Here is a 25,838-nt window from a genome sequence, read left to right on the forward strand (position 1 = left end):
GTAAAACCTGAAAATGTATTTTCTTCCTTTGAATATTTTTGACTCTCAAATGCTGTTCCATATTTAAAATGGAATTATTTAAAAGCTGGCATTATTATGGCATTATTTAAAAACCAAAATGTTATCTGTTTGGTTTTTTTAATGAAATTTAACTACTGTCTCATTGTCTCAATTTGGAGCAGGATTTTAATTTAGACGGAAACTGGATCATTTCCTTAGGATTTAATGGGAGAGGGGAGGCACCTTGCTTTTAATCAGAACTTCAAACTATCCTTGGTCCAGTTCTATTTGAAAAAAATCTTTATGTATCTATGTGTTCTACAGGTGTAATGTTTTTACAAAATTGTCATTTAAAAGTGAATGGCTGCATTTCCTTAAGAAACTATCCAGTTCAACCAAAAACATTTGTGTTGGCACATATTTGTGGTGAGGAAGTGCATGGAGTACAATACTGGCATCCCACTACATAAGGAGGAAGGGCAACAGACTTCATCTGTCCTTGAAACCTACTTTAAAAAGAGTGAGATTTTGCAAAACACCGTTTTGCACGTTGCAAATAGGCATTGTGTTGATACATATGAAGTGTCAAATACATTCTGTATTTAAATATAGTTATTCACTGATAATTGTCATCTTTGAATGCAAATGTTAAGATGAGGTGAAGTAAAAATAGCATTAAGTAACTTACAGTGACCATTTAAAAACTTGTTTTGTAGATTCCACTTTAAATCATTCCTTACAAACAACACCAACACAAAAGAAAACTCCAAGCTCTTCTTCAAGACAAAAAGACAAAGTTAACAAGAGAAATGAACGAGGGGAAACTCCACTACATATGGCAGCAATTCGAGGGGATGTTAAACAGGTTAAGGAGCTAATCAGTTTAGGTGCAAATGTGAATGTAAAAGATTTTGCAGGTAAGTTGATACATGTTCTCTTAACTGTACAAATTCAAAATTAGTGCTGAAATTGTTATCAGAGGTTTAATTTCAGTTCATGCTATATGCAAATGAAAATATAGAACAAAACTTACTAGAAATCCTCAAATCGTATTTTTTATTTCTGATTGCCACGGTAGTACTGGGACAGTATAGTGCTTAGTATATTATTCGAACAGTATATTAATACCTGGAGGTTTCAGTTGTGGCCAGGCCCTTTGCATGTTAGGTATTTACAAAAATGTGTGTGCATGCTTGCTGAACTTCGTAGAATTGTACCAAGCAAAGTCAATAATTTATAATGGGATTGTAAGCTATGTGAAGAGATGCAAAGTTTAGTAACAGTGAAGGTGGTAGCACTGTAATGTACGTTGCCTTTTTACTGGGACAGCTAATATGTACCAAAGCAGGTGAGTGTGGTATAGCTTGCACTTGTTGTCTAGTCCTGCTAGATTAATGACAGTTTTGATATGTCAGTTTTTGCTGTGATTTCAGCATTGATTGAACTCTAAGGTAAGTTGTAACTTGTACCATATTTTAGTCTCCTTTATTTGATATCTTTTTTTATGGTCTGTTTGTCTGTAAGACCTCCTAAATAATTGGAACCTGCTGTCAAACTTTTGCTTATTTTGCTTTTGATACTCTCACAGTGGTTAAGTTTCTACGTGTTTTAGTAAAAAATCTCCAGCAGAGTAAATATGAGATCCCCAAAGTAAAGCTTTCACAGAAGATAGAACCTGCAGTTTTGAGTTCAATAGTTGCCAGTTGTCGATTGGCCAGGCACCAAATTAAGTGGCAGCACTAGCTAGCAGTTTCAGTAGAAGCAAAAATATAGTGAAGGTCTGAATGAGAATTTTAACAAGACCTACAGCAAAGCCTGCTAAAGATGCTCAGTTTAAGGATCTAAATGGTTATAGAGAGAAAGATATTCTCAGCGGAAATAGGTGAGATGAACTGAGGTAGCAGGCTCCAGTGGGAGAATTTGAGAACTACATAGTACAGTTAGTTGTCATCTCAAATTTGACATCAAGAGAAGGTATTAATGAGAGGGACTAAAATCTTGGGGTTTTTAGGTAAGAAACGGATCAGTAATTTCTTAGTTTATAGAGGGTAGCTGAATTTGTGTTTGAAGATGAGGCTGCCCAGTACTAGCACGTAGAGGAAGAAAAGAAAGGAAGCAGAAGTAGAACCTTGTGAGATCATTAGAGAAGTTGAGAGGGGAGATGAGAAGAACTTGTTGACAAGAGCAATTTTAGAAAAGGAGGGGGAGGTTCAGGGGAAGACAGACCCATAGAAATCACAGGGAGAAACAGAAACACTTCAAGAAGAGATGTTGTGGTGGGTTAACTTTGGCTGGCTACTAGACGCCCACCCAGCTGCTCTCTTGCTTCCCCTCCTCAACAGGGCAGGGGGAGAAAGTAAGATGGGAAAAAGCCCTCATGGGTTGAGTTAAAGACTGTTTAATAAGAAAGGCAAAAGCTCCACATGCAAGCATAGGAAAAAGAGGAATTCGTTCACTGCTTCCCATCGGCTAGCAAATGTCCAGCCACTTCCTAGGGAGCAGGGCCTCAGCAGGCGTAATGGGTGCTTGGGACGACAAACACCATAACTATGAACATCCCTTATTCCTTCTCCTTTCCCTGAGCTTTAATTACTGACCATGACATCATACAGAATAGAATATACCTTTGGTCAGTTTGGGTCAGCTGTCCTGGCTATGACCCTCCCAAGCTTTTGCCCAGGAGGAGGGAGAGAGAAATCCTTAACACTGTACAAGCGCTGGTCAGCAGTAGCCAAAACACTGGGCTGTTTTGTCCCCAAATGCAATGCACAACACTGTATGGGCTGCTGTAAAGGAAGCTAACTTTGTAGCTTCATTCCAGCCTGGCCTAGTATAATTACTTAACTAATTTTAAAGGCAGATGAAAGGACGAGGAGAATGGCTGAGACCTGGTTCTGAGAATCAGCTGGGAGCAAGTGGTTAGGGACTTCATTCAGAACTCTGGAAGAGGTGTCTGGGATCAAGTGAGATACTTTTCCATTGGTAATCCAAAGTGAGAAACAGAAGTGGCTAAGCCTCAAAATCCTGTACAGAGGAAGAAGTCAAGAAGAGGGGGAGGATTTGGGCAGTGAGTCATGAGTAGAGAAAAATAAGAATTTAGGATGCAGTGAAGTTTAGAGAATTTACAATTTTTTAGCTAAGAACTTGGCAGAACTAAAAGAGCAGAAAATGAATTAGTAATGGAGGAAGTAACCCTGTTCATGGGATATCTGCCAGAATGATACTGCTGTGTGAGAACAAGAGTAAAGGAAACAGATGTTGAGAGCAAGCCAGGACTAGAGTTGGCAGGCTGGATGTTGTGATAGGACAGAAAGGCAAGGCAGTAAGACATGGAGAAGAATGCATTATGGAGAGAATAAGGGGAAAGAAGACAGGGATCAGAGGGCCAAGAGCAGAAGAGGATCAGCATTGTGGGCGAGTGGGAAGAGGATAGATGATAAGAAAATGGAAAGAAGGAGGTAATAGCCAGGCTATGTTGGAAGTGAGTGACCCAAGTGATGCTTGGAGAAGAAATTTAGGATATGAAGATCAGGAAGAAGTGTTTTGCTGTAGAATGAGGTAGAAGGTTTTTTTCCTTTTCTTTTTCTTTTTTTTCTTTTTTTTTAAATTTATTTAAATGAGTGGCAGGAGAGTTGTGTGAGAGATGAAGGTGAGAAATAACCTTACTGAGGGGTTAGATAAGTTATGGGTTTCTTGTACCTCCTCTTCATGGATGTACAAGACTATTACTGATTAGATGCAAAATTCAAGTGAATAAACTCTTCCAGACTTAACGCTGGTTATGTTGGAAACAAAAGTTGAATGCTTTCCCAGAACTGGTCTTTGAGAAGGCATCAACAGCAGGGTAGAAGTTCAGGGCAGCTATGAAGTGGAAGGCATCAAGTTGGGGAGAGGAAATTGAGGGAAGGAATATAGCATGTGTAGATTGATCATTGTCTTCACTTGAGAGTCTGCTACAAAAAAATGAGCACTGAGCTTCAGATTATCAATGTGGAAATTGAAATCATTAAAAATGACTAATATTCCAAGAAATACCAGGAATAAGTTCTCTGCCAATATTTAATAATAGCTTGCTATGTAGACTAATAGCTGCTGAATGTTATTAGTGATTCCTGGTACGTGCTCAGTGGCAGTAAAGGAGCACTGGTTACAGTAACTTGCCATACATATTCTTTCCAATAGTGTGGTTTTCAAACTGTTCCCATATAGAATAATGTTATTTATATATACCTAACACTGTGTTCAAATGCTCACTAATCAAAGAATAACACCTTTAGCCTGGGGATTTTGTGCCAGATTTTGTCTTTTACTATTTAATTAGTGATTTTTGTGTTCAGTTCAGTCACAATAGAATTTGGAATTTGGCATGAGGTTTAAAGTTGATAAAACATGTATTGTTCATCAAATGGGTGGCATTACTGTCCTGCCAACTACTGTGTATATTTTGAAATGTTTCAAGGCAACAGAGATCTATTGCACAGGAGAAAAAAACAAACTTCAATCTTTGACCTTTCAAACTTACACTTGCCACTCTTCACTATAGGTTGGACACCACTACATGAAGCCTGTAATGTTGGTTACTACGATGTTGCTAAAGTCCTGATAGCAGCAGGAGCCGACGTGAACACACAGGGCTTAGATGACGATACACCACTTCATGATTCTGCTAGTAGTGGGCATAGAAATGTGAGTGTTCTGAGAGAGTGGGAGGGGAATAAATAAGTGGTTTGAAATGCTCAGTCATTAGTACAAATCTTAACTGTCCTGATTGTTCTCATGTGGCTTTATAATTCTGCTTCTGCTGTTTTGGGGGCATCTTAAAGTTGTTTTTGTTTTCTTTGTTTCATTTTGCTTTTCATCCTACTTCTACTGACAGATATTTTCTACCGGTATCTGTTTTCTTAAATATTTAAAAGTTTCACTCTTACTTTTTTTAATAAATAAACATTTTAATGACTTTTTGGAGAGATTTCTACTGTATAGAATTCTCAAAAGAAAAATGTCTCCAAACAGAATATGGTGGGTTTGTGGAAATACTTTTTTATTTCTGTGCATATATGAATGTAAATATGCTTTATATATATAAAAATCTTTTTTAAAGGTATATATCCTACATTTATTTTTATATAGTTGCTATGGACTTTGAAATAGAGCACAGATATTTTTTTAAATTTTACCAATAATGACTTCAAGGAGAAGATAAATGGAGCACTGTAGGTATTTTACATCTGAGTTTGTTCTTGTTTTCTGCAAACTAGATCCCTTTATGTCTATCATTTCATTACTATGTGTGTGATCTGCGGTATAAAGCAAAAAATAGAAAACATCCTTAAATCAAGTGTACCTTCCAAACAAGATGTTCAGTTTGAAAAGATCTTCTGGAAAGGCTAGAAATTAATTATGATAATCTGATTGTGAAATTTTTATTATCTGTTTAGTAATTGTTTCTTACGAGTATCTAAACAAAAGTGGACCTTTATATCAAACTTGCATAAAACTGTAGTAGAGTTTTGGAGAACAGGATCTCTTGCTTATCTGATCTCAGTGTTGGTATCTGTGACCATCTCACCAACATGATGTATTGGAAAAATTATGCTGTCTGCTGAATTTCCCCATTTTTAGCATGCAGGACAAAAAAAAAAGTAACTGATAACTGGATACTGTGCTGAAAATGCAGTGGCCTTGGTATCATTTAACAATTTTTTGCCCTTGATGCTAGAGAAATTGATGATTTTGCTGTATTCTATTCAGTTGGGGATGGGGGTAGTTTGTTCCTCCAATAAGATACTTGGATCTCTGTCAGGGCTTTTCTGGAATGCTGTGGAAACTAGTAGTAGTGCTATTTGAAAAAAATTTCTTGCTCCTTACAGTTAAGTGCTATAAAATTTGTGGCAAGGTGAATTGAGTGCAGAGGACTAGAGAGCTTGGTAGGTGAAGAACCAGATAAACTGTGTGAGGAAATGCTAGAACAGCAAGAACAAGAGGTCACTGTTGCTTTTCTTTGTGATGCTATGTCTGTGTAACAGAGAACAACTTTCTTTAGTCTTCCCTGTTACCTCTTTTAACGAGCAGGTTATGAATACCTGGACCTTGCATTCTAGATGACCTTGCAAAGCAAGACTTCAGCATGATAGGTAGGAGTTTAGGATTGTGTATCACATTATCCACATTCTGTTTGCAATAGAAGATTTTTATGCTGGTCAAGTAACATGTTGTGGAAAACCTAAAAGCTCATTTATTTAATGCTGCAGATCGTGAAGCTGTTGCTTCGACATGGTGGAAATCCATTTCAAGCCAATAAGCATGGTGAGAGACCTGTTGATGTTGCTGAAACTGAAGAGTTGGAAATGCTATTGAAAAGGGAGGTGCCCATCTCTGATGATGAGGACAGTTGCTCAGGTAAAAGTAGCCATTTAATTGCATACTTCAAATGCATCTATTCGCCTGAAGTTAAGTGATTTTAATCTTTTGTATAGTGTTAGCTATTAAGAGTTGCTGCAGGTAGCGATTGCTATTGCTAAGGGTGTTTTCCACTTTTAGTTTTAGAGGTGGTTTTAAAATTTCTCAATTGAGTTATCTGTAATGTTTGTTCAAACTTTTTTTCCTTCTCTCCCTTTCTCTTTAATAAGCCCTTCCCACTCTCCAAATCAACGCTACCTGAGAATGGTGGCTTTATCACAGGAAGATACAGAGAAAAATACCTTATTTATTATAATACAAAGTGGTTTCTGAGGAGTCTTCTTGTGGGACAATATCACCAAAGTCCCTTATTTCACATTCCTAGTAGATCAATTGGGAGCTAGTGTCTCACATGGGCATAACTTAGTTACACTTACTCAGTAAAAAAAAGTCCCTGCCAGTGGGGGAATCACTCCTTTGTGAAGGTGATCGGATTGTAGCTTGCTTACATAGAGGCAAGACAACAAACATGGCGATTTCTGCAGATTAGGGAGCAGGTATCACCTGTTGGGGCACAGAAAGAACTATTGTCTCCTTGGAAGCAAAAGATTCTTGACCATGCGTAACTTGCTTGAGTGCTAAGTAGGAATTTTTCATTCTGCTTTCACAGAATCTTCAGAATTCAGATTTTCTTGAGTAAAAGAAATGAGGTGGATTGAAAACTGGCTGAATGGCCAGGCGCAAAGTGTGGTGATCAGCAGCACAAAGTTTAGTTGGAGGCCAGTAACTAGCAGTATACCTCAGGGGTCAATACTGGATCCAGTCTTGTTTAACATCTTCATTAATGATTAGGTAGAGTGTACCATCAGGAAGCTTGATGACACAAAAACGGGAGGAGTGTCTGATGCACTGGAGAGTTGTGTGAACACCTGGAGGGACCTTGATGTGTTGGAGAAATGGGCTGATGGGAACCTCATGTAGTTCAACAAGGGGAGGTGTGAAGTCCTGCATGTGGGGAGAAACAACACCAGGCACCAGCACAGGCTGAGGTCTGACCAGCTGGAGAGCAGCTTTGTGGAAAAGGCCCCGGGGGTCTGGTGGACCACCAGGTTGAAGATGAGCCAGCAATGTGCCCTTGCCACAAACACCACCAGTGGTATCCCGGGCTGCATTAGGAGGAGTGTTGCCAGCAGGTCGAGGGAGGGGATCCTTCCCCACTGCTCAGCACAGGTGAGGCCACAGCTGGAGTGCTGGGGTCCAGTAGTGGGCTTCCCCAGTACAAGAGAGACATAAACATACTGGAAGGGAGATCACCAAGCGGCCATGAAGATGATGAAGGGACTGGAGCATGTCTCCTATGAGGAAAGGCTGAGACAGCTGGGACTGCTCAGCCTGGAGAAGAGAAGCCTCAGGGAGAGCTTACCAATGTGTACAAATACTTGGGAGGGTGGAAAGAGGACAGAGCCAGGCTCTTGTCAGTGGTGCCCACTGACAGGACCAGAGGCAGTGGGCACAACCTGAAACACAGGAGGTTCCCTCTGAACATCAGGAAACACTTTCACTGTGAGGGTGACTGGGCACTGGCATAGGTTGTCCAGGGAGGCTGTGGAGTCTCCATCCTTGGAGATATTCCAAAGCTGTAGGGACACGGTCCTGGGCAACTGGATGCCCCTGGGTGCCCCTGCTTAAGCAGGGAGGGTTGTATGAGACCTCTAGAGGTCCCTTCCAACCTCAACCATTCTGTGATTCTGTGAAAATTATATGAGGGAGAGCATTGTGTCACACGATTGTTAAAGTCAGTTTCTTTTTCACTGACAATAAAAAAATCCAACCAAACAACAAACAACAAAAAAACCCAAACACCTAGGAGTGTTTTCTATTCAAGATTTTGCTATACTTCAAGAAAAAAAAAGTCATAGTCCCTATGTAGAGCTAATAAGTGTTCTGATGTTAACAATTTTGGCATTAGAAGAATTGCCTGAAAATACAGTCCATAGTCATTCTGTTTTAAGGGACAGTTGTGGCATTGCTCTACAGAATCTACTTAAGCTTAGCCAAATAGTTAATCTTAAGAAAAATATTTTTACATACGCATAATATAAACTTGTTACTGTTTAGCAATTGATTCCTCAACAGTTGTTTGTCTGTGCAAGGTATTGCTTAGTTTCCATGAGCTGGTTTCCAAGAGGAGCAGAATGTTCTCTGCAGTATCTCAAGGAATCAGGCTTAGAGAATAGGGGATCCATCTCCTGTACTTCCATTGCTTTACCTTTAGTCATTAAGAAGTAAGGTGTCTGATGTGATTGGGATGGGGAAAGACTATTGAGAACAAAGCAAATAGGGACACAGAAGAGAGAAGAACTACCTTGTAGGAAAAGGGTGGAAGGAAGGCACAGACAAGCTACAAGGAGTAGTTAAGAGTTAAGGCAGGAAGATGATGGCATGTACATATGAATGGGGGGGTGGAATATATAAAAAGCTGATAGCGCAGAACTAGTAATGTATGTTCTGGGTGCTACAGATGAGATTAGGAACTTCTGGCATCTATTTTATTGATACTGTGTTGTTGAATACAAAGTAGCTGAGAAGCCGGCTGGCAAGGTATGTGTCTTAACCATTGTGTACAGGCAGTTGGTCCACCAAGGATCTACTGGAAATGCGGCGGAATCTTGCAGCAGAACTCTTTTTTTTTTTAATTATTCGAACTTTTTAAAGCATTGTAACTGATTCATCACTTTCCTTACAGTATTATTTCAAACTCTTTTGTTATTGTTTTTTTTTATTCAGTATGTCCAATCTTTAGTTCATGGTACTGAATATGACAATACTCAGCTCTCTTTAAAAAGCAAACTGATAGAGTCAGCTGAAGAGGCTTGACCCTGGAGCCTGATTTGGAGGCAACAATACATACAGAAATACTTTTTAAAGATTTTTGAGTTCTAGATTTTCGCATGATCAGGTGGTGATAACACTTCATATTCCTAAATTTTCATTTTGGGAACAGTTGAGAGGTTTACATTTTGGACTTGCAAGTCCAAGACATCCAGTACCAACATACTTGCTCCATGCTGTGCACTCGTATAGCAGACACCAGTTGCAGTGACTTATAGCATGGTCTACTTTAGGCTGTCTGTATCAGATACGTGAAGATTCACGAGGCAATTTTTTTACACAAGCAGCTCTTTGTCTTTTATTTAAGAATAAAAGCTCATCTGCCATTGAAACATGACTAAATAGTTCATGTTGAGGAATATAGTTTAGTTGTTAGCATTAGAGTTGATGAATTCCTAGAGGAATGAGTCATCATAACAAGATGTCCTTGAGAAAGAGTCAGGTTATGCAGGAATTATGCACAGTAGATGAGGTTTACAAAATTTAAAGTGCATTGCTTTTATTAGATTGGGATTTAAATGCTAATTAATATTTTTACATACCTGAGCGAAAACTGTAAAGTGTGGGGGGCACTTTGGCTTCATGACCTTTTGTTTTCTCTTAAAAAGCTTACTTCTAGTGAGAAGGCTTATTGTGTGTTTTGAGTGTTTTTTACTTTTTTCATTTTTATAGCAGTATGACTGCTGAACCGAACTGTTTTCTCCTAACTGAAGTGTGAAGAATGTTCCATCAGTATTCAACCTAATTTTTCGTTTTCTTTCTCTAGATTCTGAAGAACCTCCATCTGTAAATCCTTCCAGTGTAGAGGGGAATGTTGATTCAGAAGCAGAAAAGGACTCTGCAGCCAATGACAGCAAACAAATGGTCCCTAGTAAGGCACCACTTCCATCTGCTCTTGATGAGTATGAGTTCAAAGATGATGATGAAGATGAAATGAAAAAAATGATCGATGACAGACATATTCTTAGAAAAGACCTAAGGAAAGAGGATGAGACAGAAGTTGAAAAGAACAGCTTATTTGTGAAACAAGAAAAAGTTGTTTTTTCAAAACCATTTAAAAGCAAAAAGCAGAAATCATCTAGAGTTCTGTATTCAAGTTCTGAAAGTTCTGATGAAGAAATACTTCAGGACAAGAAGATAGTCTCTCCTTGCTCTATTTCAGAGACATCAAATTCTGATGTAAGAGTGAAGAAAGAATATATGGTCACAAACGAACACAAGCAAAAAGGCAAAGTTAAAAGGAAAGTAAAAAATCAGAGCAAAAATAAAGAGAATCAAGAACTAAAGCAAGAAAAAGAAAATGCTAGAGTAACAAATATAGCTACTTCTGGGTTAGATTCTGTAGATAAAACTAGAGAGGAGGAAACCTTTAAGAAGTCTTTCACCCCAAAAGACGACTCTTCTTTACATATATTTCATATCACTGCTGGCAAATCTCCAAAGCATCCCTGTGGATTAAGTGAAAAGCAGTCAACACCATTAAAGCAAGAAAACACCAAAACTTGCTTATCACCGGGAGGTTCTGAAATAACATTGCAATCCGAATTAGTTCGGTATGATCACAACACTGATTCTGAATGTCTAGTGGAAAGTTCTAGTGGCAAATCTTGCAAGCACAAAGAAAAAAGCAAGCATCATCAGAAAGATTTTCACTTAGAATTTGGTGAAAAATCTAGTCCTAAAATTAAAGAAGAAGATAGTAGCTCAACATTTGAGAATTCGGAGTATACTCTAAGAAAAATTGACAAGGAAGGTAAAACACTTAAAAAGCATAAATTAAGGCACAAAGAAAGAGAAAAGGACAAGCACAAAAAGGAACAGGATGGGGAAAAGGAGAAACATAAACATAAAGATAATGTCAAAGAGGTTCAAAGAAGTATTGAGTTTGACAGAGAATTTTGGAAAGAGAACTTTTTCAAAAGTGATGAAAATGAAGATATGTTGTTAAATATAGAACATGAATCTCTTTCTTCAGACAGAAAATCAAAGCTAGAAAAAGCGGTGGCAAAGGAAGATAAGTTAGTTAAGGAGAGACAGTTCCAGAAAGAGAGAAATGCTAAAGAGGAGAGAGAGAAAGAGAAGAACAAAAAGGAAAATGAGAAGTTTCTCAAGGATGAAAAAATAAAAGATACAAAAGAAGAAAAAGAAATTATGCTTGCAGATAAAGAAATGGAATTGTTCTGCTTTGGTGTTAAAGATGAGGCAGCCAGCATGCATTTAATAGAAAAGGAAACAGATAGTGAAAAGCACGAAAAGAATTTAAAGGAAAATAAAGAAAAGGCTGAAAAGCGAACCTCAGCCAAAGAAAAAGATGTTGAAAAAACAGAAAGAAAAAATGGAGAAAAAGAGAAAAAGGTAAAACATGAATACAAGACAGAGAAAGAAAAAGCAGAAGTAAATGAAAATATAGAGAAAGTAAAGGAGAAGCCCAACTTCCAGCAAGCAGAAAGATGCCATAAGGAAAATGATAAAATAAAAAGCACAAGTACTCTTAAAAAACTTGATGACAAAGAAAGAAATAAAGAAAAAACTGATAAGAAGCACGATAAAGAAAGGGCTGATAAAGACAGGCACTGGGCTGAAAGCAAAGAAAAACACTGTACTGAAAGAAAAGCCAAACAGCCTGAAAAAGAATCTGAATATACTAAATCAGAAAAAAACAGAACTAAAGACAAAGAAAAGGAACTTGAAAAAAAAGACAAATCCAAAGACAAGGAGATCTCAACAGTAGCAAACTCAAAACATGTGCAAGAGGAAAGGAGAAGCAGTACTACAGAAAGTAATAAAACAGCGCATGACAAACTGTCATCTTTGAAGGAAAAACCAAAAGATGATTTGTTGAAAACTCCAGATGGTAGAGAGAAAGATAAAAAAGATAAAGATATAGACCGGTACAAAGAGAGAGACAAGCATAAAGATAAACTGCATCAAAGTAGTTTACTTAAACTAAAACTCGAACATGAGAAACTTAAGCCTAAACCAGCTCCTGCAGCAAAGGATGCTCGACCTAAAGAAAAAAGATTAGTCAATGACGATTTAATGCAAACTAGTTTTGAAAGAATGCTTAGCCTTAAAGATCTGGAGATAGAGCAGTGGCATAGAAAGCATAAAGAAAAAATAAAACAGAAAGAGAAGGAACGCTTAAGAAACCGCACTTGTTTAGAACTTAACAAAACGAAAGAAAAACCAAAACACTCATTAGCTGAAGTAAAGAGCAAAGAACTGATTCGGTCAAAAAGCTCAGAGTTACCAGATGTTTGCATGAAGGAAAAGCAGCAGAAAGACGCTACAAGTAATAGATCGCAATCAGTAGATACAAGAAGTGTCAATGTTATAAAGCCTTCCTTGGGTTTAGATAACTTAAATAGATCCCCCAAATCAGAAAGTGAAAAGACAGGTCTAAACTCCAGATCAGTGTCCATGGTTTCAGTTGCAAGCTCTGAGGATTCTTGCCATACCACAGTAACTACTCCAAGGCCTACAATCGAATATGATTCAGACTTTATGCTAGAAGGTTCTGATTCCCAAATGTCTTTTTCACAATCACCATTTCTGGTAAGTGCCAAATCACCAGCCCTTCTTGAAAAAGAGACTGATGGTCTCGCCGAGTTGCCAGATCGTATTAAGCCACCTTTCGCAAACAGGCTTCCACCAGCATACATTAGATCAGCATCTGTTGAAGATGTTAAACTGGTTTTAAATGAGTGTAGACCTGTCGTAGAAGTTCGAAGGTGCAGCATGCCTGCTGCTGTTTCTGAACACAGCAAACAGCCTCGAATATCAGAAGAAAATAATCAGAATGCTCTGCCATCAGTTCAGACTTTTGCTAGCACTTCTCCTAAACCAGAACTACCATGTAGCATGCTTGAAAGAGATTTTCAAAGTAGTATGTCTGGTTTGCAGTCAAACTTTACACCATCTCTGACTGGAGCTGCTAGCAACAAGCAGGCAACAACAGGTGCAAGTACCATTAAAAACACTGCTCAGATGAGCCCTTCGGAAGGCTATAATATGCATTTAGAGCCGTGTAGTCAAAGTGGTGTGACTCAGCAAACCAAATCGTGGGATGTGCCTTTCGACAGACTTAATTCATTAAACAGTGAGTTTAACAGCTCAGGTTATGGCGTATCAGAGCAAGATACTAACAGTGTTATAGCAGTGCATAATTCTGAAACCAGGACATTAAAAGAGCAACAAGTATCTGAATTTTTGCCTCAGCATGCTGAAATCAAGGGAAATCCTACTTCACAAGAATCTGCGTCAGTTTTGCCTTCACAGTCGCCTTGTTCTTTACCTGTCCAACCACTCCCGGATGTGTCTAGACACATTTCTTTACCAGGCATTAGCAGTCAAGATTCATCATTTGTACAACAACAAAATCTTGTTCCAACTACAACTTCTACTTTGGATACAGATGCTACTGGTTCCAGAGAGACGGAAAATGCTTTCTTCCCTTCAAACATTAAGAAGGCAGATGCACCCATTGCTCTGCATTCTGAGAGCTCTACGAAGGATGTTTCACAGAGTTATGAACGGGTGAATGATTTACCTATAGAACCGTTAGAAAAAGATATTCCTGAAAGTGATAGCAGTTCACAGTTAAATGTAAATTCGTACACATTCAATAAACTTGTCTGTAAGAATGCTCAGAGTGAAGTGGATAGTAACACAGCAGATGCTTCAGACATTAGAAATGAAAAAGGCCAACAAGAAAAGCTGGTTTCAGTGCATGTTGATAGTAAAGCCGATGCTGATCTCTGTGAACTAAGTTCAGGAATGTCAAAGGGAATTACGAATGAATCAGCTAATAAAAAACTCTGTGCTGCAGACAGTGTGTTGACAGATGATCCCCCACAGTACTCCTCTTTATCTAATTTGGAAAATAGTTCACAACAGATTACGCAGGAAGAGGTGAATAAATACAGCCAAGTAGTTAAACTAGAAGAAGAAATTGCTGAGGATCAGAAGCTGGAACAGCAAGAAGTACCTCAAAGAATCACGAGGAACAGAGCAAATGTACTTGCCAACCAGGGTAAGCAGAATCCTGTTGGCTGCACGCAGACGTCAGAAAAAGAGTCTGAATCGCCAGCATCTATGAAAGCAAGGATTAGATTAACTGAAGAGGATGATGCTCAGGTACATCATCCACGTAAAAGAAAGGTGTCACGTGTGCCTCAGCCTGTGCAAGTGAGCCCTTCTTTACTGCAAGCGAAGGAGAAAACCCAGCAGTCACTCGCAGCTATTGTTGATTCTTTGAAACTTGAAGAGATTCAGCCATACAGTTCTGAGAGAGCAAACCCGTATTTTGAATACTTGCACATAAGAAAAAAAATAGAAGAGAAGCGTAAATTATTGTGCAGCGTTATTCCTCAGGCACCTCAATATTACGATGAATATGTGACGTTCAATGGCTCCTACCTACTGGATGGCAATCCCTTGAGCAAGATATGCATCCCAACTGTAAGTAATGTGGTCTTTAAATATACAGTATAATGAAAGGCATGTTTTGGTTTTATTATTGTAATTTTCATTTTCTTCCTAACTTGCTTCTGAATACTTGTGCTGAAAATAGTAAGTTGACATGTATCAAATCAATATTGACCAGTAATGTCATATTTAAAAGCCCCATTCAGTGGAAATATAAACAGTGGTTTCACAGTCATTACAAAGCAAACCATCATGTATGACACCTGTTCAAGGCACGCAGACAAATACTATATTTCAAAGTATTTACTACTGTAAAGGCTATCCTTTCAAATGTGAAGTCAATTGTTAAGAGCTTCTCTAAATTTCTGCTGGCAATAGTTTGGTTAAAACTAATTATTCAAAGCTGTTTCATTTGGAGGGGGGTGGATGTGCAGTGCGTCAAAGTATTAAGGCCATCACCAAAACTTCTAAGTATGAGAGTGCCTGCTAGCTATCTCCAGTTTCTCCTTAATACTCTCCAGAGCAGCAGATATAATCTGCTGTGTCCCGGCGTTTGTAATCCATCAATTTTAAATGTTCTGGGTTTTATTTAATAATGTGACGCTCGTTTCCTTTTCCCTGAAGAACATCCATAGTTCAGGAATGCTTGTTTAGTTCGAAGCTCTCCATAGCTCTGACGCGGGCATATTCCTGCTGACAGCTGTGAAGGAGCTCAGTGCAGCGCAGCACATCATCAGCTCAAGTGCAGTTGTTACTGTTTGCTGTGGAGGTGCCCCTCCTGTCTCACAATAACATGGTCACTGCTGGTCTCTGTTTTGATGTCAGCGTAATCACAGCACCGGAATCATAATTCTTTTCTTTGCCCCTCAGCACACCTGATTTTGTTCTTACTGTGTTCTGTGTGAGCAGAGAAGGGAGACCCAAACATTTTGCTTTGAGGGCTTTCTGCTAGCCACTTTGAAGTATTGTTCCTCCTGGGAATAGACAGTGGTTCTTGCATCTTTTCAGTTATTATGTGATCCACTTAAATTGCTCTAGTTCTGAGGTAAAACATATTATAACTTGTTGGATGGTTTACGTTAACATACGTAATAGCTGGAATAGGCCGAGACCACGAATTTGATTTCCTAAAGCAGTTGTTTGGCTGACATATGGTAGCTTGCTAATTTCAGAATTAGTAGTATTTGATTGTATGCCCATTACTTAAAATGTGTCAAGTTAAGGAAGAATCTGAGTTTAGGAGGAATGGGGACAATATCTTAATCCTTGAATGGCAAAAATGCTACTAAACTGAACTCTTTGTGTGTATGAAGTCTCACATGCGACAAGCCAAGCACCCGGTTTTCAGCCTCCTTATTTCTGAACAGACTAGTTATATGTTGACTCATTTAAGATAACTTGCCCTTACTTGAGATGCTGCCTTAACTCTTTCCAATAGAGTTTAAAGATTCTTTTGATTAAGAAATGAACACAAATTTAATATATAAAAGTAAATTTAAAAATTGTTTACTTCGTAATCCCTGTATAAGGTGTTTCCTCTTACTTTTCCACTATGCCCCCCTGTGTCATTTGAAGGGAATTAATACATGTATTCTCTAATGTTAAGTGAGTTCTCTCTTGTTTGATGGTGACCACAGCTCTTTGAAATTAGTTAATCAATTATAGTCTTAGGATCTTATTTGGCTTGTAAGTGAACTAGGATGTATAGGAGGCTATGCTACAATGTACCAGGCTGTCAGCCTTCCCCAGTCTAGGAATCTTTCTCGGTTGCAGCTTCTATTATATATTTATCACCAGAAGCAGAGATTTTTATTTTTTATAGCAGCTGCTAGTCAAGTACATACTGTTTCTAAGCTACAACTTACTGATTTGGCATCACACTTCAGTGCTTAATTTGGGATAAGCGGAAAGTGGAGAAGCACAGCATGTATTTTTCCCTAGCCCATCTTCTACCTGGGCAGTAGAATTCATTTCCCTGTCATAAATGGCAATGTGTGTAGACACTGTAAGAAAGGGAGGATTATTAACTTGGTATTAAAGCATTGCCTCATACTTCATTTTGCTGTGTATAATAGGGACTCTGCAGTTCGTGAGAATAAATACAGGTAGTTGGGTAGTGCAAATTCTTGGGTAACTTACCTTTGGTAAATATCAGAGATGAATGTGTACTCCCTGTTCTCACAGCTTTTAATTACTTGTTGGGAAAAAAAAACAACAACCCAACCATCAATAAACTCTCTGAAAACATGCCTGAAGGATTACAGTTATTGATTTTTTTTACCTCATTTGGATTTCTGAGTCGCTTCTGCGCACATGCATGTTCTGGTGATAATGACGTTTTAAACTGTTACTTGTTTTGTATATGCTTTCACAGTACTGTTAATCTTCTACAGTTGTAGAAAGAACAGATGAAGCTGTTTATTCCACGCTAGGAGCAAAAGGGAAGGAAAAAAAAATGCTGAGAAGCTGAAATAAATTATTAGGAAATTGGTGTTTATTTCCATTAGGAGTAAAAGTGTAAGAAAGCAGCATGAGTTGTAATCTAGAGAGGGAGATATTTTAGGCATCTTAGTTTTGTTTGTCTAAAAACAATCATCTACAGGGTAACTGAATGCTTTGTTTAATTACCGTCATTTGTGTAAATACAAATTTTGATAAAATTTCTCATGTTTCTTTCCAGAAAAAAAAGATAGTATTTAAAAAATGATTAGTAGTTCAGATTTAAATTCTTTGCGGAGCTTGCTTGTGTATACAATTTAGTTTGTCACCAGTGAAAGTCACATTCGTAAGAGTTGCCATTACAAATACCATCAAAAGGAGCATTGCTAAACCAGAGATCATGTCATGCTCGGAAATGAATGTTTGTTTATACGTTGCACACATTGTCCAACAATGTGAAAATAAGGCCCATGCCTAGTCTCTCTACAGTTGTGGAATATTAACAACACATACATGTTGTTATGCATATAATGTGTAAGTTGATATGCAACTGTAAAATGACCTCTCTGTTGGGATAGTATTGTTAAAATTTTTTCTTAGGTGGTTCTTCAGTGATTCTCTGTTAACCTGATTATGTCCTCATTAATTTACATAGGCTACATGAAAGTAGATGCTCTTTCTTAAGTTATTCCTGTATTTTAGGTATCACTGTGTGAAGGGCTACGTGAAGACAATATATTTAGCTCTGACACTCTGGGACTCGGAATAGTTTGTGTAACACACTGTTCTCTGCATTGGAATTTTAATGATGCACTATAGTTTATCTGATAAACTTCAAACATCCTGTAGGTGGGAACCAGGAGATGGTGTGCTTAAGTTTGATTTCCACAGCCTTATTTATATACTGTAATTTATGACCCGTATCACCTAAGGCTGTAAGGATAGTCACGTATGAGCTGTGGCTTCCCTCTCACCAATGCAAATACAAAATATAAGATAGGCGACATCAGGTCAGTTCAAAACAGAAGGAAACAAATCTGAATCTTCTAATAGAGCAAATTTAAATTGTACTTAGCTATGTTGCCTTTCAGATTGCTACAGCAGTATGTTATGCAGGGTTCAGTCATCTTTATCTCTACTGCCTCCTTAGAAGAGATAGGAAAATGATTCATTTCCAGCTTGTGATGGCTATCTAGCAGACATGTTTCTAATAAAAAGGATTTTGTCCAGTCTCTCTGGCATTGCCGTAGAAACTTAAGTGGCAAAAGCTTATGTTAGTGGTGCTACCAGAAACTGGCTTCCTACATACATGAAATATTATAACAATAGAGCTGGCCAGTCCATTTGGGTGGCACAGGCAAGGGGAGATAGGGATGTGCTAAAATAATTGCAGAAATTTTGTGTATGTGTGAATCTGAGTTAGTTTAAGCGTTCTCTTTCTTGTAGTGGGCACAAATGCGGATTGATGAGCTGGTGTTCTTGTAGTTATTATGAAGGATGCAAAGCATGGAAGAAACTTTCTTAATTGATTTTGATGTGTTGGAGATGGTATGTCTGTTCAGATGGCTGCCTTCTAGTGACGCAGAGCAGAGGCGAAAGGCTGAGTTCCGTCTAGGTTTTCTGGGTAGTTTGTCAGACGGGGATTAGAGAATGCTTGAGAAGGCAGGGCTCTGTAGTTTCCCTCTTTTCAGTATGCAGTCTGGGGCCCTTAAGAAACTAGCTTGCTAACTTATTTTAGTTACACAAGAAACCGAGGTCAACTTGTCCCTGTAGCATTTGGTTTCATGTTCTGTCCTTGGAAGTCCAACATATATGTTCCTATCTTCCCTGCACACGTTTTGTGGTCTCTTTACTAACTGTCTCTTTGGCTAGAAGATCCGAGAGGCTCCTCTGGCTGTTCCTGTCTTGAAACCTTTTAACTTCGGTTTCCTTTGAGACCAGGAAGTTTATTTCTGTTGTCCCAATCCAGAGCTGGTTCACAAGCTGGGATTTCCAGCAGGTGCCGAGACAACTTTCTGCAGACTCCAAAGGATCCGAGGCGCTTTCCTCCCCTGTTTCTAACAAGAGAGGAAATAATTCATAATTTTATCAATTAATGTAAACAAATTCAGTTCTGTATTTAGCTTTATGTTTCGGAAGACAGTATAGGGCTGACGGGAGTGAAGCGTTTATAAATTTACGCAGAGGCAGTGGTGATCTCCGGGCTCGCAAAAGCCTGCAGCCGCCGCGCAGGCGGCCCTCCGTCCTGCTGGCGCTCGGGGCTGGCGCAGAACGGCTCCGGGGGCAGCCGGGGGTCCCGCCGTATCCGGCAGGCCGCCGCTACCGCCGCGGGGAGCTCCTCGTCCCGGGGAACCCGGGGGGATTTTCTCCCGGCCCTGCCCCGCACCTCCCTCTGCCTCCTCCCGCCGGCGGGGGGCGCGCCCGCCCGCCCTCCCCTGCGCAGCGCTGGGGCGCCGCCTGCTGGCCGGGAGGCGCCCGCCCGCCGCTCTCAGGTGGAAAAGCAGCCACCCGGTAAAGCCGTTCCGGGATCTGAAAAAGAGTTTTAATGAAAGCTGCGGTGTAATAGCAGCTGCGCAGAGGCAGAGTTCTCTTATACCTTCAATAAAAGCCCACACAAGTTCGCTGTCGAGGTAATTAGGTCCTTTCCAGTTGTTTCCTATGGTGTTGATTCCTATTTCTGTTGCAAAATTAAATGGTCTGTAAATTTAAAGGAATTACATTTTATAAGAACATTTGAAATTTTTCAGGTGATATGGATGCTCGCCAGCTCTGACATTTTTATTTCCAGATGACCTAGCTGCATAAACTGAAAGAGTATTTATAGTCAGATTGTTTATCTATCTTCTTATGATGTATGCTTCTCTATTAACAGAATCACTGAGATTTTTGAGAGATCTTTTTAGGGCTTAGTAAAATTAATTAAATAAAAGCTTAGTGTTACTGCAAGCATCTTGTCTTTTTTTTTTTTTTTGTTATTGAAAGACTATGACAGCACTGTTGTATTGTGTCCTGAATGCAGTTTCCAGGCAAAACTAGACTGCTGTATATCTCAGCCTGGATTTAAACATGCTGAAATCTATTATGATTGAGACAGATTATGCCAGTAGGTGTTTGTGGTTTGGGGTGTTGTTTTTTTTGTTTTGTTTGTTTGTTTTTAATACTGGTGACTTACACAAAATGGCATATGCCACACATTATTCCCCGGTTTGGGAGCTGAACCATTTTCATTGAGAGAAGTGTATCTTGTTTAGTAGTTTGAAATGTGACGGAGTTGAATGTCATTTTATACCAAATAGTAACTTAAGGAATGCACTGCAACTAGTTATTCCATAGGTTCTTTAATTCCAAAGACGTTGGCCACCTTCCAGTTTGGGAAAAATTGTCCTGAAATAATTTTCCAAGAAACCAATAATCGAATAACTTTTGGTAGATAAATCGCTTTGTTACTGGAGTGTATAGGTGCACAGTTGATGCTAGTAATGCAGTGTGTCCATATTTTCGTAATGAATTTATTATTTTCTTGACAGTTGCAGGATCTATATTACTGAATAGAATTATTTATGTCTATGTGTTTATGTTAGGTACAAGGTAGGGTATAATACCTGTAGGCATGTATTTCAGCTGTGCTTTCTGAGGATCAGTGGTAGGAAGCAATATTTCATTTAGTTTTGATGAGTCCTTCCAAAGCAACATCAATGCTCTTACATCTAGCAGTTGTTAAAAAAACATGCTGAACTGTCAGCCAGAACTTGCATAGAGAAAAGTAAACTCTGGGTGGAGCCTTAAGACTCCCAAGTTGTATATTAGCTACTTCTCAAGAAACATCTGATTTCTGCAGTTGCCACGAGGGCTCCAGGTACCTTTTCAGTGTTTGTCATACAGCTCAGTCAGGATAGTTATACCAGTTGTCTACTATAATTGGCTAAAAATGCAAAATGTTCAGAGTATAGTCAATCAAGAACAGTGTTGATAGCTCATTCCAGTGTATTTGATTTTTTTAAATTTTTTTAGGCATAAGCTCTTAAAAAAACTTATTTGAATAACTGACAGGAGGAAACACTTTTCCAAGCTACTGCCTGGGGCTCTAGTGCACTTGCCTGTGTTCTGCATGATTGTAAGATTAGGAATATGGTTGGTTATCTTTTGTGCCATATAAAATGCCAGTGACACTGTATAGATATATTGAGTGACTTATTTTTTCAACAATATTTTTCTTACCTTGCTTTTGTATTTGGCTGGGCAGTTTTTAACTTCTCAGAATGAACAGTTGTGCTTTAAAGAGTCTTTGAAATTGAAACCAAATTGTATTTTTACTATTTTCTAATGTATAGCCCTTCTATAAAGAACAGCTATGGCATGCTGACAATGACTGTTTAAAAGCACTAAACAGTTTGAAGTGCCATTTCCGTCGGGTTTATTAACTGTATGGTGAAGAATCCTTTAAACCTTTTATTGCAAATGGATTGAAGTCACATAATTAATGCAATGTACAGAACTGTAGTATTTTCCCTAAAAAAATACCTTGATTATGTTTTTTTAAAATAAATGCTCAAATCATACAGGCCATGTTAAACGTATGTTAAATGCATATTCACTGTACTATTTATAAAACTTTTTCCACAGATTACGCCACCTCCCTCACTGTCGGACCCACTTAAGGAGCTATTTAAACAACAGGAGGTTGTAAGGATGAAACTACGTTTGCAGCACAGTATTGAAAGGGTGAGACTAAAATAATTTATTTTTTTATTTACCAACTTTAAGCTTTAGAGATTTTTCTATTTCAATGGATAGACTATATTTTGCTCAATTTAACAATGCTTTATAAGTAATCTGCCGTCTGTCCAAATTTTATGAATTGGAGAAACTTGTAAATACAAAAAAATGGTTTTGGACAACTGTTAGCAGAATACTTAAGTCAGTAAGATAGCAGCTTTTTCCTGTTAATTGCTCTAAGATGTGGCCCGCATTTTTCCTAGGGGCAGTAGGGAGTAGGAAGAAAGCTGCAGACTAATTTTGAAAGCTAATAATGGTTGTACACTTCAGAACCAAATTGACTGAGTTAAAAGAACTGAAGGAAGAGTAGATTCTGTATTGGTAGAAGACATATGTGGCTCTAAGATGAAAACATTATTTGCAATGTTCTGCTTGCAAAAACTGCCCCAAAAACCTGCCTAACCGTAGTTACAACTACATCTATAGGCTTCACTGAATTTGAACACAGAAATGGAGAAAATATTCCTGGTTTAAGAGTATTCTTTATTTCTACGTTGCCCCAGCCTTTTTCCTTGGCAGCCTAAATTTAGGTGCCTTGTCAGTATTGTGAGCCAGATTGCTTGTAGATGCAGGCAGGGCCCTTTTCTCATGTAGAATGTATCTCAAGGGTTTCCACGCCGTTGTACAAGCAACTGGATCATTAAAACCCAATGTGGTAGTTTTTTGATTAAGTTCATTTCACTGTGACTTAACAAACCAGTTGAGGGAGGGGTTTCACTTGAATTCAGTATTTCAATGTAAAACTAGGTATAAAATAACAAGCATATGGAATGTAAACATGGTTTAGGTTCTGACTGAAAATAAATCAGTTGTAACCAAAGAAAAGATGCTCCTTTTCCTGTTTTCCAAGCTTTTTATAATCCACCTTCTTTTCTTTTGATAAAACTTGGAGCCATTATGTTCCAGAGCGGTAAACACACAAATACATTCTTTTAGGTCTTAAAAATATGCATATTTTCAGGTTTTTTGTTCAAACAGACTGTTCTTCAAATCAAACCCACTTTATGCAACTGTAAGTCAAGTTTGGCCAAGTGAGCTATTTTTCTTGTCTCAGTTCCGGAAGGAATCTTTGTCCAGCTATGGATTTATGGAGTATCTGTATGTTGTTTAAAGAAAAAAAAATAAATATTTAAATTATCCTGCAAATTATATTTCTGATTCAGTTTGCTTGGCCACTGTGCCTGGCATGACAAGCAGGTGACAAAAATCTTAATATAGTTGAGACTCACAAATCTATATCCCAACCCTATGCTCCTCATACCTTTCACCTTCTTCATTAACTAGAACTTTCCTTACTACCGCTAAGTGGAAAATCTGGGCGTGACATTCAGCCAACCGTGGTGGTAGGGGAGATGATGTTCTCAGTTCTGACATTCAGGGAACACTCTTTGCATCATTAAATTGAAATTTTGGGTTTGATTAGATGAACAACCGCTCCTCCTTCCTCCAGCCCATTTCTCACACTCTTCAAAAGTGTAAGCCCTAAAAAAAAATGTTTAAATGAATAGACATTTTTATGAATCAAACTGAAATGCTTAATTTACCAAATGTGTATTTATATGTTGATATCTTATTCAATTAGGAAAAGCTTATTGTTTCTAATGAACAAGAAGTTCTACGTGTTCATTATCGAGCAGCAAGAACGCTAGCTAATCAAACACTACCATTCAGTGCCTGCACTGTTCTGCTGGATGCTGAGGTTTATAATGTGCCTCTGGATGCTCAGGTAAAGAGATGTATTTCAGTATTTTTATTAAAACAAATTTCAGTCAGAACGTATTTTGGAAGCTTACAAACGCAGCTTAAACAACAAGAAAAATTATCAGACTATAAGATCATTTTTGTCACTAGTCCAGAGAATCAGAGTGCAGTAGCACGTGAAGTGGTGAGATTGGTTTGTGAAATTTGGAAATGTTTTGTGGAGACATTCACATAGTACTTCTTCCTCTCTACAAGGCAGTCATTAGAACAGTTACATGAAAAACAGATGACTAACAGTGAAATGTTGAACACTACCAGATGAAATTTCTTTTTTTTTTTTTTTTTCAAGATCACCTCAAACTCCATATTATTGACACGTGCCATGTTATTTCCATGTTCAACGTTGGGTTTTAGTTCCTGATTAAAACCTAAAATGAACGGTACGCTTTATAATTGGCATACCTTTTATGGACTACCACTTAGAGGTTTGCTGCAGCTGTATCTCTAAGAGAATATAATTTCCTGGTGTCGGTATTTTGTGAACAGGTCTGCTAACTAACAAAAATGGAAACAGCATTCAGAACCCATTTCAGTGACTGTGAGGGGCACATAATGCAAGAAAGAAATTTGATGTTACGGATGTAATAAAAGTGTGGATGCATTGGATGTTGGGCATTTTAAAATGAAACACCTACATTACCAACATATGTGGAATTCTACTTTAGTCCTGGAGCCCCTTATAGAATTATTATAGCTTCCAGTGTTTCCTCACTCTGTAACTACATTATTTTTTTTTCCCCACCTTTCAAGAACGAGAGCTACGCACAATGAGGTGATTCAGCAGGAGACAGTAGTTTTATGGAGACTGTATTGTTCTCCCATTTTAAGCTTTGTACTGACAAATTTTTAAATCATCATTTCCTTAGTAAATCTAATTGATAAGGCAAAAATGAGATTTTTTTTTTTCTCTTTTGTTAACAGTCCAGATATCATCATTGCTAGTTCTGAAGTTCAGAATGTCCGTTGCTTTTTTTCTGCCCCAATTAAGAGGCCCTGAGCTTTTTAGAAATGAGATACATCTGAGTTATATGCGTATAACTGCATTTTTATAGTTTACATTTTACCATTAATTTAAAATAAGTTGATTCTATATTTGAATTGTTTGAAACAAGAGGAATCTTTACTGGGGGAGAAGTTGGTTTTGTCTGTTCTGTCCCCCCCCGCCAAGTACTGCAGCTTTTTTGACCATCTACATAATAACAACAGTAGTAGTAAAATGCCTCTCCTTCCCCCTCACTACCTCAACAGCTTTGTGTTTCAGTCTACGGTAATTTTACTTAGAAAATTATAACACTGCACATAATGTTCAGCAAATTATTAAATATATTTTTATTATAATGGAAAACAATGTTTTAAACTACCAACTTGATGCTTTCATTTAAATTTGCTTCATGGGAAGAATGTAGATGCACAAGAAAGCATTCTCAAGTAATGCATTCTGCCACTTCCCTGTTACCCCACTAGTAACTCTTAATTTTGTTCTACAATGAAGAAACATTTCTGATTAATTTCTTTTGCATTTGAACAAATAGCTGGGAAAGATTAGTAAGCAAAGATCTGGTTTATTTTGCAGGAAAATGACCACCTCAGAACTGCTTTTATGGGATTTCTAAGTCTTTGGAGGCTTGCCTTTACAGCTGCACATGTTGGGCAGACCTTGAGAACTGTACTTTGCCGTCATATGGGCCAAAACAAAGATGGGAGAGGAAAAGGGCTCAGTTTCTGGTGAACAGGCTGTTAGCTGGTCACAGCTCGCCTAAATGCCTACAGTTCAGGGTTACAAGATCAGTGTTGTCGAGGGCTCTTTCTAGAACCAACCTGTTCAGCTGTCCTTGATATCTGAAATCTCAGCTGTTTTCTAGAGATTACAGCCTTTGCAAGTTTTATTCCTGGTCTTGCCCATTGCTACAGTGTACAAATTCCTACAATGTCTTGTCTATTTTTTTTTCTAATGTAACAGCATTTTGTTCTATTTGATTATTATCTAAATGTTAAATTGGCATCATTTAGGACTACTCGTAGAGTATCTAGTTTCTCATGATGGGCAGATGTGGCATTCCAGATTCTTAGTAAATAGTGTTTTTTAAAAAAAATAATTATTTCATCGAGCAGGACGTTAAAACATGTCTGCACGCTTTTTTTTT

General features: G+C 38.2%; 1 protein-coding gene across 7 annotated transcripts in view; it reads left to right on the plus strand.

Moving 5' to 3' along the window:
* ANKRD12 (ankyrin repeat domain 12) overlaps nt 1–25,838 on the plus strand; it is a 67,446-nt gene that overhangs the window by 38,667 nt on the left and 2,941 nt on the right. For 4 of the 7 annotated variants that reach the window (XR_008464681.1, XM_054190007.1, XM_054190012.1 and 1 more), the window contains 6 exons: nt 717–917; nt 4,544–4,686; nt 6,252–6,399; nt 10,058–14,751; nt 21,781–21,879; nt 23,516–23,659. Coding sequence is in view for 6 of the 7 variants with exons in the window: in XM_054190007.1 (XP_054045982.1) it covers nt 717–917; nt 4,544–4,686; nt 6,252–6,399; nt 10,058–14,751; nt 21,781–21,879; nt 23,516–23,659 (5,429 nt within the window). In the remaining variant the exon portion in view is untranslated. Of the gene's footprint in view, nt 1–716; nt 918–4,543; nt 4,687–6,251; nt 6,400–10,057; nt 14,752–21,780; nt 21,880–23,515; nt 23,660–23,983; nt 24,075–25,267; nt 25,420–25,838 lie in introns of all 7 variants that reach the window. The other 3 variants (XM_054190010.1, XM_054190008.1, XM_054190009.1) reach the window with 3 other exon arrangements.

Source organism: Rissa tridactyla, chromosome 2, assembly GCF_028500815.1.
Source record: "Rissa tridactyla isolate bRisTri1 chromosome 2, bRisTri1.patW.cur.20221130, whole genome shotgun sequence".
NCBI lineage: Eukaryota > Metazoa > Chordata > Aves > Charadriiformes > Laridae > Rissa > Rissa tridactyla.